General features: G+C 31.4%; 1 protein-coding gene across 1 annotated transcript in view; it reads right to left on the bottom strand.

Moving 5' to 3' along the window:
• Nucleotides 1-16,272, bottom strand: part of LOC134720579 (sodium/hydrogen exchanger 2-like) — a 36,804-nt gene that overhangs the window by 11,876 nt on the left and 8,656 nt on the right. Inside the window, exons 2-5 of the mRNA XM_063582911.1 lie at nucleotides 10,398-10,864; nucleotides 7,281-7,537; nucleotides 4,461-4,678; nucleotides 2,087-2,289 (exon numbers count right to left, since the gene is read on the bottom strand). Coding sequence (XP_063438981.1) covers nucleotides 2,087-2,289; nucleotides 4,461-4,678; nucleotides 7,281-7,537; nucleotides 10,398-10,864 — 1,145 coding nt within the window. The remainder of the gene's footprint in view (nucleotides 1-2,086; nucleotides 2,290-4,460; nucleotides 4,679-7,280; nucleotides 7,538-10,397; nucleotides 10,865-16,272) is intronic.

The following is a 16,272-nucleotide window of genomic DNA, read 5'->3' as shown; positions in this document are numbered from 1 at the left end:
AGATATTAGTTATCTTATTTCTAAATAAACAGAAAACATTCAACATGTCATATATATAGAGAATAATACATGGCAAAATCCGTATCATATGTCGTATCATCCCGAGACATCAATATCAGCCCAAGGGCCTTTAGGCCCGAGGGATGATATCGGTCGAGGGTGATACGGCATGTGATAAGGATTTTGCCATGTATTATACGCTTTATCATATATTTCAACAGAAGAGTATTATATTATATGAAGTATTATATTATATGAACTGTTTTCTGATCCAAACCACTGGGTTACCTTCAGTTCTACTTTTGTCTAATTACTTTAATATTGGAAGCACCTTACAATTTGCGTGCTATTGTTTTAAAAAAAATATTTTGTTTATTATTGTATTTATTTGTGTGTTTTGTACTTTATAAAGTTGCATTTAGTGTGCCAAAAATATGAAAACTTGACGTTCGTGACGTCACATACAATATAGAAAACCTGACGTTCGTGACGTCACATACCAAAAAATGACGTCATTCAAAAAATTGACCTATTTTGAGGGAAAAAAAAATAAAACTGACATTATGTAAAAAAAAAGTAGGGGTGTGATAAAGGGTAGGGGTGCGATAAAGGGTATGCGATAAAGGGTAGGGGTGTGATAAAGGGTATGCGATAAAGGGTGCGCATCAAAGTTGCGCGATATGGATTAAACAGCAGGATATGTATCACATATGCAAAACTACTGTATTTACTACTAAACATATGATAAATATGACTTACATATTTGACTTTGCATGCCAATTGACCTACATATTTGACTTTGTCACTTGACCTACATATTTAACTTTGTATGTCATATGACCTACATTATCCTAACTTGAAGCTATTTTACTACATGTATTACAAATTCTTGTAATCTAAAATTCAACATTCAATTGAATTTGAGTTAATTATTCATTGACTTAATACATTTTATAATATTCAGTCTTAATTAAAACAATGACATAATACTCAACTAGTTCTAGATCAAAATCTCATAACAACATGTCACAAGTTTTTATTAAATAAATTACAATTAATCAAGTTAGTATCAATTGTAATTTTAGGTTTAACTAGATTCTATTCAATCTATAATAATCAGCACATTGTGAACCATGTTTTAATAATCTTTTGTTATCATAATTTTTTATATAAATATTACATTGATAATCTGTTTTAACAATTGTAATATTATCATAATCCTAAATTTCAAATACAAGATAACATGTGGTTCAAAATGTTGTCACAGTGTTTTAAATGTGGTATTATTGCATATTATGTAATAACAGAAATTCTAATCTAAGAAATCTGTCAGGCATACATATTTGTCTTACATCTTATTAACGCTTTATATATTTAATTCAATAAAAAAACAAAACATAATATTTAAGATTTATTATTCCGGAAATAAATATGTTTCACAGCTGTATCTAAAATTTGATACATTGACATCTGTTCCATGATGTTGTAATATTCCTATTCTTTTTTCTATAACAAGACTTTTTACAAGAGATGTAACTTATACTTATAATCTTATCATTTATTGTATGGTTAGGCCTGACTTGCAAAAGGCTTTATTCAAATTTCATCATTTTAGTTAATGTTCGTCAACACTTTTTCTCTTGTAAATCATTTTGGAGACAAAAACTAACTCTTGCATACACCTTTTTTTCTCCCTTTTTAAAAAAACTAAATGTTACTAAATAGTTTAATATTCCTGGCACACTGACTTGGTTGCTGACGTGTTTAAACTTGGTTGCTGACCTGTTTAAACTTGGTTGCTGACGTGTTTAAACTTGGTTGCTGACGTGTTTAAAGATCTGTACTCTGTACTATTCTATATTCTATTATTTTTTGGGGCCCTTTATAGCTTGCTTTTCGGTGTGAGCTAAAGGTCAGTGTTGAAGGCCATACTTTGACTTAGAATGGTTTACTTTTATAAATTGTGACTTGGATGGAGATTTGTCTCAATGGAACTCATACCAATTCTTCCTATATCTTTATAGAATTTCTCCAAAACCAGAAAAATTAATCAAGCTACTCATTTTGCAGTAAACAATTGAATTACCTGAACAAAAACTGTAAAGAATACGATAACAATCGTCGTGGTAATGAACAACTTCCTCTCCGGAATCAGATCCTCCTTCAGAGACAGAGCGAGACAGAAAGCAATACCTCCTCGTAGTCCTCCAAAGGCCATAATAAATTGGTCAATTGGCTTCAGCTTGACTAGACGTCTATAATTAAGTATACACGATAGCACCATCACACCTGTAAATCAAATAATAGATTCAATCGGTCAGCCTTGATGTCAATCTTTAGTGATAATTATAATTAGTATCTGTTTACGTGAAGGAAGGAACGAAATAGAAGGAGCTCTTAAAAATATTGTAGGAAATTATATAAATTATTTTTCATGAAACTGACACCTTTACTTAAACCAAACTGTAAAAATATTGATTAAAACATAGGTCAGTACAAAATATATTTTCATTTAAGGAATGACTGTAATATTTTTTCTATCTATAAAGAAATAACATAAAAATTTGGTGCACACTGAATAACGTGCATAGCGGGATTTTTTAACAGTGTGCACCACATTTTTTATGTTATTTCGAAAAAGACAGAAAAATATTACAGTCATTTCTTATAATTTAATTCTAAATTCCATTTTAAACCATACAAAACCATGAAAAAAACGTTGATGATGTAATGGTCACATGACTAAATTATGTCTATGGGTTCATAACAAAATAACGTCAGCCATTCAGATGAGGCGTTACATCCAAAATTAAATTATGTTATAATGTAGGTAAAAGAAAATAAAAGTTCTGGTATTTTGTTAACATGTGCGGCTATTCAAAAGTTTAGTAAAAATTAACTCATATACAGGCAGAAATAGTTCATGTTCCACTGACTGTTATAAGGAAAAATTCTAAATCTTGAAGTTTTTCCTGACCAAAATCGGAAAAGAAAATAACTTTGCAATGTTACAATATCTTCAAAGCCATAACAAGGTTTAATGGTTGTAGAAAAAAACATACAAGGTCAACTTTATGTTACATATATCATCAAATATCATATTTTATATCATTTGTTAGAAGGATATTGGCCTTTCAATATATGGATCAAACAACTCCAGCGGTCAACCACATTATAGATACACACTTTGTCCTTTATTCTATTGCTGATACTGCTCTACATGTGTATATATTATTCAATAATGGAAAACCAATACATTATAAAATATATTAATATGATATTGGTGCTTTAGTTCTGAATTGTGGATTCAAACAGTCAATGGAACTGAGGACAAGGGACTTTTGATAAACTGATTGTTAAAAGATTGGTTGTATCTATATGTTGTAATTTATAGTTAGTTTTGTCACAAGCTTTATCTTATATGCTTTATGACAATTGAATATATATTTTTGTCACAATTTTTTTTAATGTGCTTATATAATAAAAGAGATTATTATCAATATTAAAAAAATAAATATTGTATACTATGATCATGTATACATGTATATAATAAATTGTAACAATTGAAATCGCTCTTTTTTTTAGTGCATTAGGTCAATTGTAAGAGCCGATTTTATAAGAACAGAAAATATTGGCAATAAATATAAAAAAAATTCTAATAAAATTTGTTTTCCAAGAAGACAATTCTATCAAACCTATCCAATCAAAGACTTTAAGTAATTTGTACCTAAACAACATTATGGTAAGAAGGAAGGAAAGTATGTAAGACCTAACAAGCACCCGTATACCATTAAGACACAAATGGCCACAGGAAATTGCATATACATGTTTAACATCAATTTCAACCACACAAATGTACAAGTATGCCAATACAAACAGAAATTAATCATGATTTATTACAGCAATAAAAGTAAACAGTCAATACAGGAAGTGAATAACTAACTCCAGGACTTCCCTATATGTACTGTTATGTAAGATATTTGATGTAAACAAGATTTCTCCGTTTCAGATAAGTACAAAATGTCATGGATACGAGAGTTCCTTTCAAGTACTCCAGAGCTAAAGAACGATTACTTATTGGTACCAAATTTCATGAAACATGAGTTCCTTTAAATTGCGTTAGATCTCAAGCACCATTACTTATTTTTCAACCCAGAATTCAATATCAAATTGGAAAGTTGATAGATTTATTGCAGGCTTTATTTGTGATATACTGGACTGTTTTTTTCAACAATTATAATTTTCTCTCTCTCTTTCTCTTTCATGTTTTTCTCAAATTTTACAAAAATTATATTGAAGAAAGATTTTTTCTGAAGTCGCAATTAAATCATAGAAATAACAAGAAATATCATTTCAGCTAATACCATATTCACATCATTTTGTCAAATTTTTTTTAACAAAATAATAATTTGTTAACATGTGTAAAAAGACAAATTCTCATAGAAGATATTTCTACTTACCTAATACTCTGAATACGAGACAAAACAACAAGGAAAAACAGATGAAGGACCAATTCCAATCCAAATCTTCACCCAACGTAGAAAGACCAAGAAACATAAAAATAATTGTTTCACTGATGTTGGATAACATTTTCATGAAATATTTTATACTGGTTTTAGTTTTTCTTGAAACATTAGCCTCCAAATAGTGACGTAAAACAATTCCTCCAAATGAAAGCCTACAAGTATAAAACATACGTCATCAATAATACAGTCAGATCATTAAATCAATAATCTTTATTCAAAACCATCTTAATTCCTACTTATTTGTTAGCAAAGAAGATTGGGTCAAATTGAGATCGTCTAAAATTTCCATTGAAATAAAATAATCTATATTTATTTGTAACTTGTGGAATTGGAAAATCATCTCTAAATGATTCATTTTAATTTGTAAAGATACAAAAACAACAAAATTATCTTAAATTCTTAATAAATTTACATTAAGGCTGTATCTTTTTTAAAAGGACATTTCAATATTGTTACACATTTAAATATTATTCATGCTTCTGTTGATTTTAATCTAGTCATAATCTATTGTTTGGGTTTAAACTCATTAAAATGTTAACAAGTTTATAGAATAAAGATTTATAATAGTGTTATGTTTCATATGGAGATACACATGCATATCCATAATTATACAAATTACTCATTGCTTATTCAGGAAAGTACAGAATAAAAACAAAACATATACCCCCCTGTGTGACTAGGGAAGAGTAACCTTAGGTATTGTATACCTATGATGTAGGTGTTTGTATGATACATGGGCTTTGGTTACTGTATATATATTATGTCGGTGGGATTATATACCCCCCTGCATTGCTAGGGAAGAGCGGCCTTGGGTATTGTATACCTATGATGTAGGTGTTTGTATGATACATGGGCTTGGGTAACTGTATATATATATTATGTCGGTGGGATTATATACCCCCCTGTGTGACTAGGGTAGGGTGGCTTTGGGTATTGTATACCTATGATGTAGGTGTTTGTATGATACATGGGCTTGGGTAACTGTATATATATATTATGTCGGTGGGATTATATACCCCCCTGTGAGACTAGGGTAGGGTGGCCTTGGGTATTGTATACCTATGATGTAGGTGTTTGTATGATACATGGGCTTGGGTTACTGTATATATATTATGTCGGTGGAATTATCCCAGACTTGGTCTAGTACACATATTTTGAACCTAAGTAGTAAACAAATTATTTTGAATATAGATAAACAAAATTCATCTAACCTTAAAGTTAAGAGTAAACAAACTTCATCAGGATAAAAAAAACCTTATCTGTTACTCATTTTAGAACAATTTAAATTTTAGATATAATCAACTGATAATATATCTACATGTACTTGTATTATAATAAATAAGATAAAATTTAAGCAATCAAGATTAAGTCCCGATTTCATAATAAAGACTACACCTTTCCGATCCAAAAGCTTTGAATAAATTTACATGAGTTTATTTTCTTAATCCTATGATTTTAAAGTTAATTTTGTGGTATCTCTGTTTGACTTTTAAGTTTGAACCTATGACAAACCATCTATAAATTTATATTATCAGAACTGTAAATGTTGGATATTATTTAAATCAAATAATATACAATCTTCAGCAGAATACAACTGAAGCTCCCAAGAATCTATACAACTAAATTCTCTTTTACAATGGCTAACTGTCTCTTTTTAGGCCAAACTTTGATTAAAATTACCTCCTTAAGGTTTCTGAAAATGTGATTTCTGAAAAATGAAAATATGACCCACAAAAATCAACTTTTTCAACTTGTTTCCTGTATTTTGGTAGATTTTAATGTGATGAGTACATATTGAGAGGGCAATTTTCATATAGATTTTTTTTTCTGGAATAAGTACGTATTTTCAAACAAGAATGTGTCCATAGTACACAGATGCACCATTTGCACTATCATAATTTCAGTGGAAGTGAATTCAAAATTTCGGTCAAAACTCTAATTTGACATTAAAGTATCAAATCATAAGAAACAATTGTGTACAAAGTTTCAAGTTGACTGGACTTTAACTTCATCAAAAACTACATTGACTATAAACTTTCACACAAAGCAGGCCTGATAGACAAATAGTACCCCTAAAAGGTTTTTTGTGTTCAACAGACTCCATAATTTCTTGGAAATATACTATGGACATTTTAACCAGTCTTCACGCTGAGTGGCAGCCCAGACAGCCCAGGCTAGTAAAATTGCTCTTGGGCCTATAAAAAACATATCTACAGGCCAACAGAATCTTACTAAAAAATTTCAAAAATTGACCTCCAGGCCTGTAGTTTTTATTGTTCATCGTGAAAACTGTTTTAACATGATTGTAGCACATGCAACATTTACAACAGTGGCAATATTGATACCCCATATCCTTTGTTTTTTTATTGCCAATTGGAGAATTTCCTGGGACATTAGGTAGTTGATGTTCTAACATACTGTGTAAGTTTAATGACAATTATTGCATGATTACCAGTTATAATGGTAATAAGGATAGATGCAAAGAGAAATCTGTTAAATACAGTACTGTACAAAGATTTTCCTGCACAGATTTAAAGGTAAAAACTATAGGCTATAAATCAGCAAGTTTCGATCTGTCGTATTTGACTAATTCAGTCCACATCAAAATATAATAAAGTAAGAAAATGGACTAAGAGGAAAGTAAACACAAATTTACATATGAATACACATCAGTTTATATATGTTTATTACATGTGTTTACTTGTTAAAATTAAATGAATAAAATTACTATACATTAACTGTGAGGATACTTACGCCAAAATACCTGACCAATGACACATTTCTGAGGTCAGATACATGAGATATCCAATGATGAAGACAAACAATGGTTCTATGACTTTAACATGCTCTGTATACTTGGTTATAAATCCACCGAAGAAACCAAAGAAGATTCCGATGAGTGATCCACCAATGGCTATGATAAAGAAGGATCCAACGCCAGTTGCTACATCAACGGGAATTATATTTTGTTCTCCAATTTCTATAAATCCTTCCATCATATGATACAGCACCTGTTAAAAAATGTTATTTCAATACTAATTTAGCACCTAAGATGCATGTATATAATCATTGTAGGAGGCTAAAATACATGTATTATATTGATTGTAGGAGTAATTATATGATCGTAGGATGAAGATTATTCTATTATTGTAACTTAAAATCTAAAAATATAATTGTGGAAAAAGCTGAAGAAAAACATGTACACATCTGTTTTCCTTTGTCATGTTTGTAATAAGGATGAAAAAAGTGATGTGCCCTTAGAGGAGAAGATGGCCAGATCATATTATCTTGTAGAAATAACTTCTTTTTTAACACTTTTATTTCTGAGATTCACCAATTTTAAAGTATAATTCAAACTTATTTGTATTAGTATTGTACATGTATTTATCTTCTAACTGTTGTGAACAAAAAGTACATTCTATTAGTCAGGGGAAAGAACTGATTCCAGAATTAGGTTCCTTTACAAAGTATTGCCCTCTTGTATTATTTTTAATTAGAGTGTTTACTGTAATCAGAGGTTGGTTTGTGATGAAAGTTTCCTTTGTCTCTTATTAGATAATTTATTAGCATGATCAAGGAGGTTATATTAGAAGGAGAGTGAACACTCTGCTTGATACAAAATTAGCATCCCCAGGATAGCAGTTCGATCAGAGAAAAATTATAAAATTATAAAGAAACATGTTTATCACCCACTTGACATGGCCCTCTAATGTACCAGGCTGTTACCGCGAGTAGTTCGGACTATTAGATAAATCGCATATGTCACGTGATTGTTATCAGTGACTGGGTCATTAAAGTTCAGGTGTATTTTCGGTTACAATGCAGTGTATAGGTGTTTATGATATGTAAAAAGATCGGACGCGCAATTTCAAAATCAATCGTCTGTCTACGGTGAAAAAAAGATAAAGAAATGACAAAGTTATGAGGGTTTAAAGCAAAGTTAGTGAGCTATTTTTATTCAACACTTCATTGCTTTAAACAAAGATTTTCGCTTCACCTGTCAATTTCTGCTTCTGAGAATTGGCAGGTAATACTCATAGAAAATATACGAATATGCAAAGTACTTTAGTTACGGTGACCGGCAACGACCGGAAGGAATATTTGCAATTGAAACATAGAGAAATTTATCGGGAACAACGTAAAAGTGACTTCTGTAATGACTGCTGATATTAACATTGACGACAATGAGACGGATATTCTTTTTATTTCTATTGGTAATAAGTTTACTTTTAACACAACATTTTAATTTTTAATTACTTAATAAAAAATATCACAAAAAATCTGATTAACATTTCAATAATTGTATATCCGGTCAGTTTATGACACCTCGGGTGTTTCCGTTCTTACTCGGGTATGTAATTAGGACAAAATCTCCCTCTGTGACAGAGTCGATCTCAACTAATTAACACCCACTTACAGAAAAGTCGGTAACATTTTATGTGTAATTATCGTCTTTCGTCCTCTCTCCTTCTAATATAACCTCCTTGGCATGATCTATATTTTTTCCTATGAGTCCGAGATTGTATAAATTGTCACTCAAAAATTGCACTTAAGCTAACTCCATTAAATGTGTTATCAGGGCCCAGTACATGTATATGCACATTGTATACTTAACAGATTAAATTTTTTTTCTATCAGCAGTTTAACTTTTTTTCTATCAGTTTAGTGACAGCCAGAACAATAAGTTTCTAGTGTTCTTTGCCAATACGAAGTTAACAAATTGGTAAACAGACCTTGGTAAACAGACCTCAAGTTCTATATATACTTTCCGGGCATCAAGTATAATAGTATATTTATTACAAAGTGTAAATACAAAGTTGGCAATGTCAGAAAACATTTGGATTAAATTGAGAACAAAGTCTGTAATAGATTCAAGACTACATTTCTTTTGTTTATCATAATGGTATTTATTTATACTTTCTCTTTTTTTTCTGTTTATTTTCATTACAGATGCTTCACTATGATCAAGAAATAATGAGTGATAATAGCAATAAGATCGACCAACAGGTGGAATCCGAAATTATAAAACAGGCTCAGCTTGCCATTAGTTTTCACGTTTGAATTGTCATTTTGGGGCCTTTTATAGCTGACTATGCAGTATGGGCTTTGCTCATTGTTGAAGGCCATACCCTGACATAAAGTTGTCTCCTTGGCATCAAAACAAATCTTGTTTTTTTAATATAAATAATGCTTTTTCATTAACCAGGCTAATGCTTTGAATTATTCCACATTTTGTCATGTCTGTGTCTTTAAAGGCTGCCTATAAGATATGGGTTTTGTTCATTGTTGATATCTTGAAGGTGGTAATGTGACCTTCAAGTGCTTAAGTCCTTGTCTTAGTACTTTAGTTGATAGTTGTCTTATTGGCAATCATAACATATTTTCTTTTGCTTCTAATGAGGCATTTACCATTTCACTGATCAATATTAATATTTTATACAACATAATCAAAATCTTAAAACATATAATATAGCTGATTTGTAGTTGCTGATCAAATGACTTAAAAGTGTTAACAAGAGCTAAGTACTAAGTGTCTGTTCCATATTACTGTGTCAGATTCTCTTACTTCATAAACACTGATATAAACTTGTAGGTGCCAATCAAATGTCCTTATTAATTATGGGGAACCAGGTAAAAATACTTCCCTCACAGTATGTCTACATTACTGTATGTGTGATTTTCGAGGTCATTCAGACTTATGAATATCTTGGGGTGCACTTGACTTGCATCAAGTACACCTTTTAATAGTAAATAATAAGAAGCTAACATCTTTTTAGGTAGAAAAAATTAGGCCTTTGAGCAGATTTTCCAATTAAATAAATGTACAGTATTGCTTTTTTTACTTTGTCATTTTTGTTATTATTAACTTACCACTGTTACTCCATCATTGAGCAGGGACTCGCCAAATACTATGATGTAAAGCATCTGATTGACATGGATTTCTTCAAACACAGACAGAACTGCAACTGGATCAACAGCAGATATAAGACTACTAAATATAAAACAGTTCAGGATTCCCATTGGACGACCGACCCATCCTAAGTAGGCAACACCATAAAGAGATATACCAATCAGACCTGCACTAATTAATGTGTTAACTACTGCTAGTAACAATATTGTTCCAATGTTGTCGAAAAAGGCTCTGACTGGCATAAAATATCCAGCATCAAATATGATTGGTGGCAGAAGGTAAATAAAGAAGATATCTGCATCGATGACATAACTGCTGGCACTTGTGATTTTACCATAGTGTAGAATGGCTCCGATGATGAGACCGAGTACTATGAGGAGACAACTCTCTGGAATGATTGTCGGTAACTTGTGATTCAAATGGAATGCTGAAAAATACAAATTAAATTCAACATTAACTTGTGATTAAAATGGAATGTTAAAAAATACAAATCAAAGTCAAAATAAACTTGTGATTCAAATGAAATTTGGAAAAATGAAAATAAAAGTTGACAAAAATTATTCATATTTCCTGAGAATTGATACAACAAATATCAATCTTTAGTTTTCATTTTTATTCAAGGGCCAGCTGACAATGGATCTGAAGACAATGGATTGGAGAACAGGAATCATAAAGATACTGTCCTCTTATTTGGACTCTAGGGAGACCAACCTGCCCATGATCACTGGGAAATACATCAAAGAGAATTAAACATTGAAGATTTTGAAGAATATGCACTTGCAGCTCCAGGAATATGAAAGACAAGATCAAAGGTATTAAAAGGAACACATCATAAGAACTGTCAATAGAAGATCAAAATGCGCACTTGATCATATTCTATTTATAGGATTGTTTGTTTTGAAAAAGTAAAGTATTAGGTCAGACAATTTCTTTTTATATTGCAGTGTAGATGCACTGGATCTAAAAGGATCCAGATCAATCTTGCTTGTGCAAATCAAATGTAAATGCAAACTGGTCTTCAGATCGATTCAAATAATGTTCATTTCAATTTCATACAAGTGTAATGGGGACTTAGTAGATCAACAACCCTGAAGAAAGTTTTGATAAAGGAAATATATATCACTTGAAAAGGTTTAACTTATAACTTTTGAAATAGTTGTTTACATATGAAAGAGATGACAATAAATTTGTTTACTATCCTCGTTTGTGTAAACACTTTTAAAATATTCATGGGAAAATTCCAGGTTTATGTATTTTAGTCTATAGCTATACATACATGGTTTTCCTGAAGATTTTACAAATATATGTGCTATACCCTATCAATCTGGTATAACATTTATAAATACCAGTCTTGAACTGTTATCAAATTCAAATGCTGATAAATAGTCTAAATAACCGCCTTTTCCACTTCAGTGATTATAAGCCTAGTTTTTGTTGAAAGTATGATATGACAATATTTAAACCTGTGTATTGAGTTTCGTTGTTTATTGTGTATAGTTGTTTACTAATTGACCTGGAAACCATTAATTGGTGATGTAACTTGTTTCAGTTCCCGGATCAATTGTTATCGATAATTCTATAAACGTTTTCATGTACATGGAAACTGAACAATAAACATGAAAAGCAATGACAAAATTGATCAACGGTACTACTTACTTAATCAGTGACCTAACAATGTTTAGGCTGGGAAAGTGACTAAACTTTATTGAACTATAACTTAAACATAAAGAAAAGAAAGCACCAAGAAGGGAAAATTACAATCAACTTCAAGGGGAACAACAGAAAACATACCCGTAGCCAGGGGGGTTCGGACGACCCCCCCCCCCTTGAAAACAAATAAGCACTGTTAAAGTCAATGTTTTGTTTCGAATTGTGACTGTTAAAGTCGATTTTGTGAGTCCAACAAACCCCCCCTTGGAAATTCCTGGCTACTGGCCTGGAAAACTAGAAGGGAACAACAGACAGGTGAAACTTCATGCTAATACAATATATGTAACACCCTTAAATGTCTGGAGTCTTTACAAGTTTGGATTACAATCAAAGATCTGGTGTGACTGTTAAAAGTACATTTTTTCACTATTTTTTCTGTAATCAATCAAGATAATGCTTGAATTTTATCTATAAGATTGTGAATAAAAAAAGTTATAATTTATATCTTCTATTCATTGGAAAGTATCAGTGAGGGGTCTGACTGAGGTCATGTATTGATTAAGATATACTAGAAATAGCTCTGTATTACATTTTTGACCTGAAAAATACAGTAGGCATGCACTTGATGAATGATCTCTTAATTTACCCAACTATTTTCTGTATGGTAATTAGACGATTAAGAGATAATCAAGTCATTGGATTATTACTCCAACATTATATCCCATAACCATTTTGTTAGGTAATACTAAAATTATACGATAATTCCCCATCGTTTTTGTGAAACTATAAGAGTTTAAGGGATAATTCCCCATGTTTTTATGGGTAGAAAAACAGTATTTCATTATTTCTCTTTTAATTGTTTCCAACTCCACTAAGTTAAATGTAACTGCTTTCAATTATAGTGCAATCTTGAAGAGCATTGAGAACCCAACACTTCAAAAGGTTTTGACAAACACATCTAAGACAAATGCATCCAATGTTATGTATACGAATCATTAAATTTTACATACATGTTATTTCAAAGATTTGTCTATGAGTGATCAAAAATAGGTTTACATGCACTGGCAGCAATTTGGAAACCCTTTAGAAATTAATAATTCATCAACAAACCATGAAAATGAGGTTACATACTAGGTCAAGGTCATATAACCCTGTCATTTATATTTTTTACATACATGTTATCTCAAAGAGATTCGTCTATGAGTGATCAAATCTTAGTTTACATGCACTTGCAGCATGTTTTTCAACAGATTAATTAACATGCCAAAACATAAAGTAAATATAGAAAGTTCAACAAAAAGTGTAAATTCTACTCCAAACCAAGACATAATATTGATTTATTTTACATTTGATCATCTTCATTTTGGCACATGTTGTCATATGATGTAATAACAAATGTAACAAACTAATTGCTTTACTACATAATGTTATCCAAAAAACAAACTTTCTGACAAAGCATTATAATGGGATATGACTATAGTTATACTAATTGATAGGGCTCTTCTAATGTTGGTCACTTATTCATTAGAGTTTAAATATGTCTGATAGTAGTACAAGTAAACATACATCCCAGGCGCGGATCCAGGGTTTTTTTTTGGAAGATCAATGCATTTGAATGGGGACATATAGTTGGAACCCCCCCCCCTTGTCCTGGGTTAGGAACCCCCCCTTTTAAAAATGGCTGGATCCGCACCTGGATCCAAGATACCAAATCATATGTTCCAGCTACAGATTCAGAAAAAGGGGGGGGGGGGTTGACATAGTCTAGAAAATATATCATCTTTAGCATAAAATTATTACCCCCCCCCCCCCCCCCCCGCTTTTTTCAAATATCCTGGATCAGCCCCAAATTTCTGTTTATTCTTGCAGTTCAGTAAGGTCACCTCATTTACTAAGGAGATGGGTACACAAGTTCTTTGTTGACCACTATAGTGTTTATCTATATTGATTTCTAAATGATGTAATAGAATTCTGGCCTGTAAACCTTCATTGTACTAATACCCATTGAAAATTATAATCATAACCTACACAAGTTTACTTTAAATCTAAATATTGTGGGAAAAATATACTCTTTTATTTCATAGGAAAGTTGTAATTTAACAATAAAGTCTGAAAGGCTACACTTTTATCTTTTATGTCTTTGATGATATGTTACACAAAAAGGTATATGGTTCATATATTTTGTAAAAACTTTTATTTACTCAATTTTAGTACATGTATTTTATTATTTAAATCCAAGGGCTTATTCTACAAAGAATGAATTGCAGAAATCAATTGGGCGTATTTCCTATCATCGGTGCAATGTATGTTAAAATTTTCCTTCTAGGCTACATGTAGATGTAAGACATAGATAGGTGTGATGTAAATATGCAAAAGACCAAAAAATTAAAACTTCTTTGACATTGTTTGACCTTTAATACACAGATGTATTTAATAGATAATATATTCTACATCAATACATTTTTAAAGTAGATGTGAAAAATATGTTAATGAGACAGCAACCTAAGGACAAAAAAAACAACTTAAAAAATATAGAAGACAGTTAACAACAATAAACAGTGATTTGGTTTGTCAATTTTCCTACTAAAGATTGGTGTTTATCTCTCGACACTTTGGCTTCAGTCACCAATAAAAACTGACACCCACAAAAAAGTGCATAAAGTGGCTCTAAACATCAATCTATCAATCAATCTACTTATTTTCATCATAATCAGTGGACTAACAAAACACACACAAAAAAATCATGTTTCAAAAAATTAAATATATAAGAGTTCTTATTATGGAATTGAAAAATGAAATGTGATTGACCGACATTTATATAATGCCAATTTTAGTGTTAGTTCTGTGTCTGTGATTTGACATTTATGTCAGCACGAAAAAGGAGACCATGTCTAATTATACAAAGAAAAGTGGTGAACTAGTTTGAAGAACTCCAGATAAAGATGACATTTGGCTAAAGAATGTGTGAAAATCCTTTTAACATTACAGAAATAGACATGGTCACTCCGTCACAGAGAATACCATATAATTCTGCTCTTGGTAGTATGGTTTAAGATCAAGCTGTTTCAAAGTCTTTTCCATAAATTATGACGTCATCCAGATAACAAAGACAACGATGCCATTGTAAACTACCCAAAACCTGATTCATGAGCCGGCTAAATGTAGCGGGAGAGTTGCATAGACCCATCGGCATTACAAGAAACTGATATAAGCCTTTATGTGTCGAAAAGGCAGTTTTATATTTGTCTTCTTCGGCAACCTCTACCTGAAAATAACCACTGGCTAAATCAACGCATGAAAACCACTTTCCGCCGCTCAAGGTATCAAGAGTGTCATCAATACGTGGTAAAGGGTAGGCGTCTTTTACAGTTCTTTCATTTAATTTCCTAAAGTCCACACAGAATCGAATAGACCCGTCCCTTTTCTTCACAAGGCACACTGGTGCTGCCCATGGACTACAACTGGGTTCAATCAAATTTTTGTCAATCATTTTTTTCAATTCTTCTTCAAGTACATCCCTCTGTTTCAAAGCTACTCTTCGTGGGGATATCTTTACAGGTTTTGAATCACCTGTATCTATATAGTGTTTTACTCTATCAGTTCGCCCAAGAGAACCATCAGGACCAACGAATATATCTTTATACTCATGGATAAGTGAAGACAGTTTTTGCTTCTCTTCATCTTTTAAGTCTGATGATACTTTATCTAACATAGATTTTAAATGCTCGGGGAATTCATTATCTTTTAAAGTATTAACTTGTTCTGATATGTCATTAGATTTTGAATCTGTTTGTGACTCAGCATTATCCTCATCAAAAACTTGTTCAATTGTCATCAAGTGTGCAATCTGTTCACCTTGTTTAAGTTTAACTGATTTTGAATTCAAATTCATGATAGCTAGGTAAATTGTATTTTCTGTATCAACTAGGCTTTTTGCCACCAAAAGACCTTTACTTTTCACCCATTCTAATGGTTCAATAATGCCAATACCATCTACAAATGAATCTCTTTTAGAAGCTTCAATAATCATTTCACTATTTGCAGGAATTGAAACTTGCCTAGCTATCTGAATTCGTGAACACTGGGAACTACTTTCTTTAAAAAGAGGAATACTCTGACCATTGATACTTAAGCATTGGCTTTTAATTTGAATATCAATTTCATTTTGTTCAAAGAAATTCATTC

The sequence above is a fragment of the Mytilus trossulus genome, chromosome 6, assembly GCF_036588685.1.
Source record: "Mytilus trossulus isolate FHL-02 chromosome 6, PNRI_Mtr1.1.1.hap1, whole genome shotgun sequence".
NCBI classification, from domain to species: domain Eukaryota; kingdom Metazoa; phylum Mollusca; class Bivalvia; order Mytilida; family Mytilidae; genus Mytilus; species Mytilus trossulus.
This window is presented reverse-complemented; position numbering and strand designations above follow the sequence as displayed.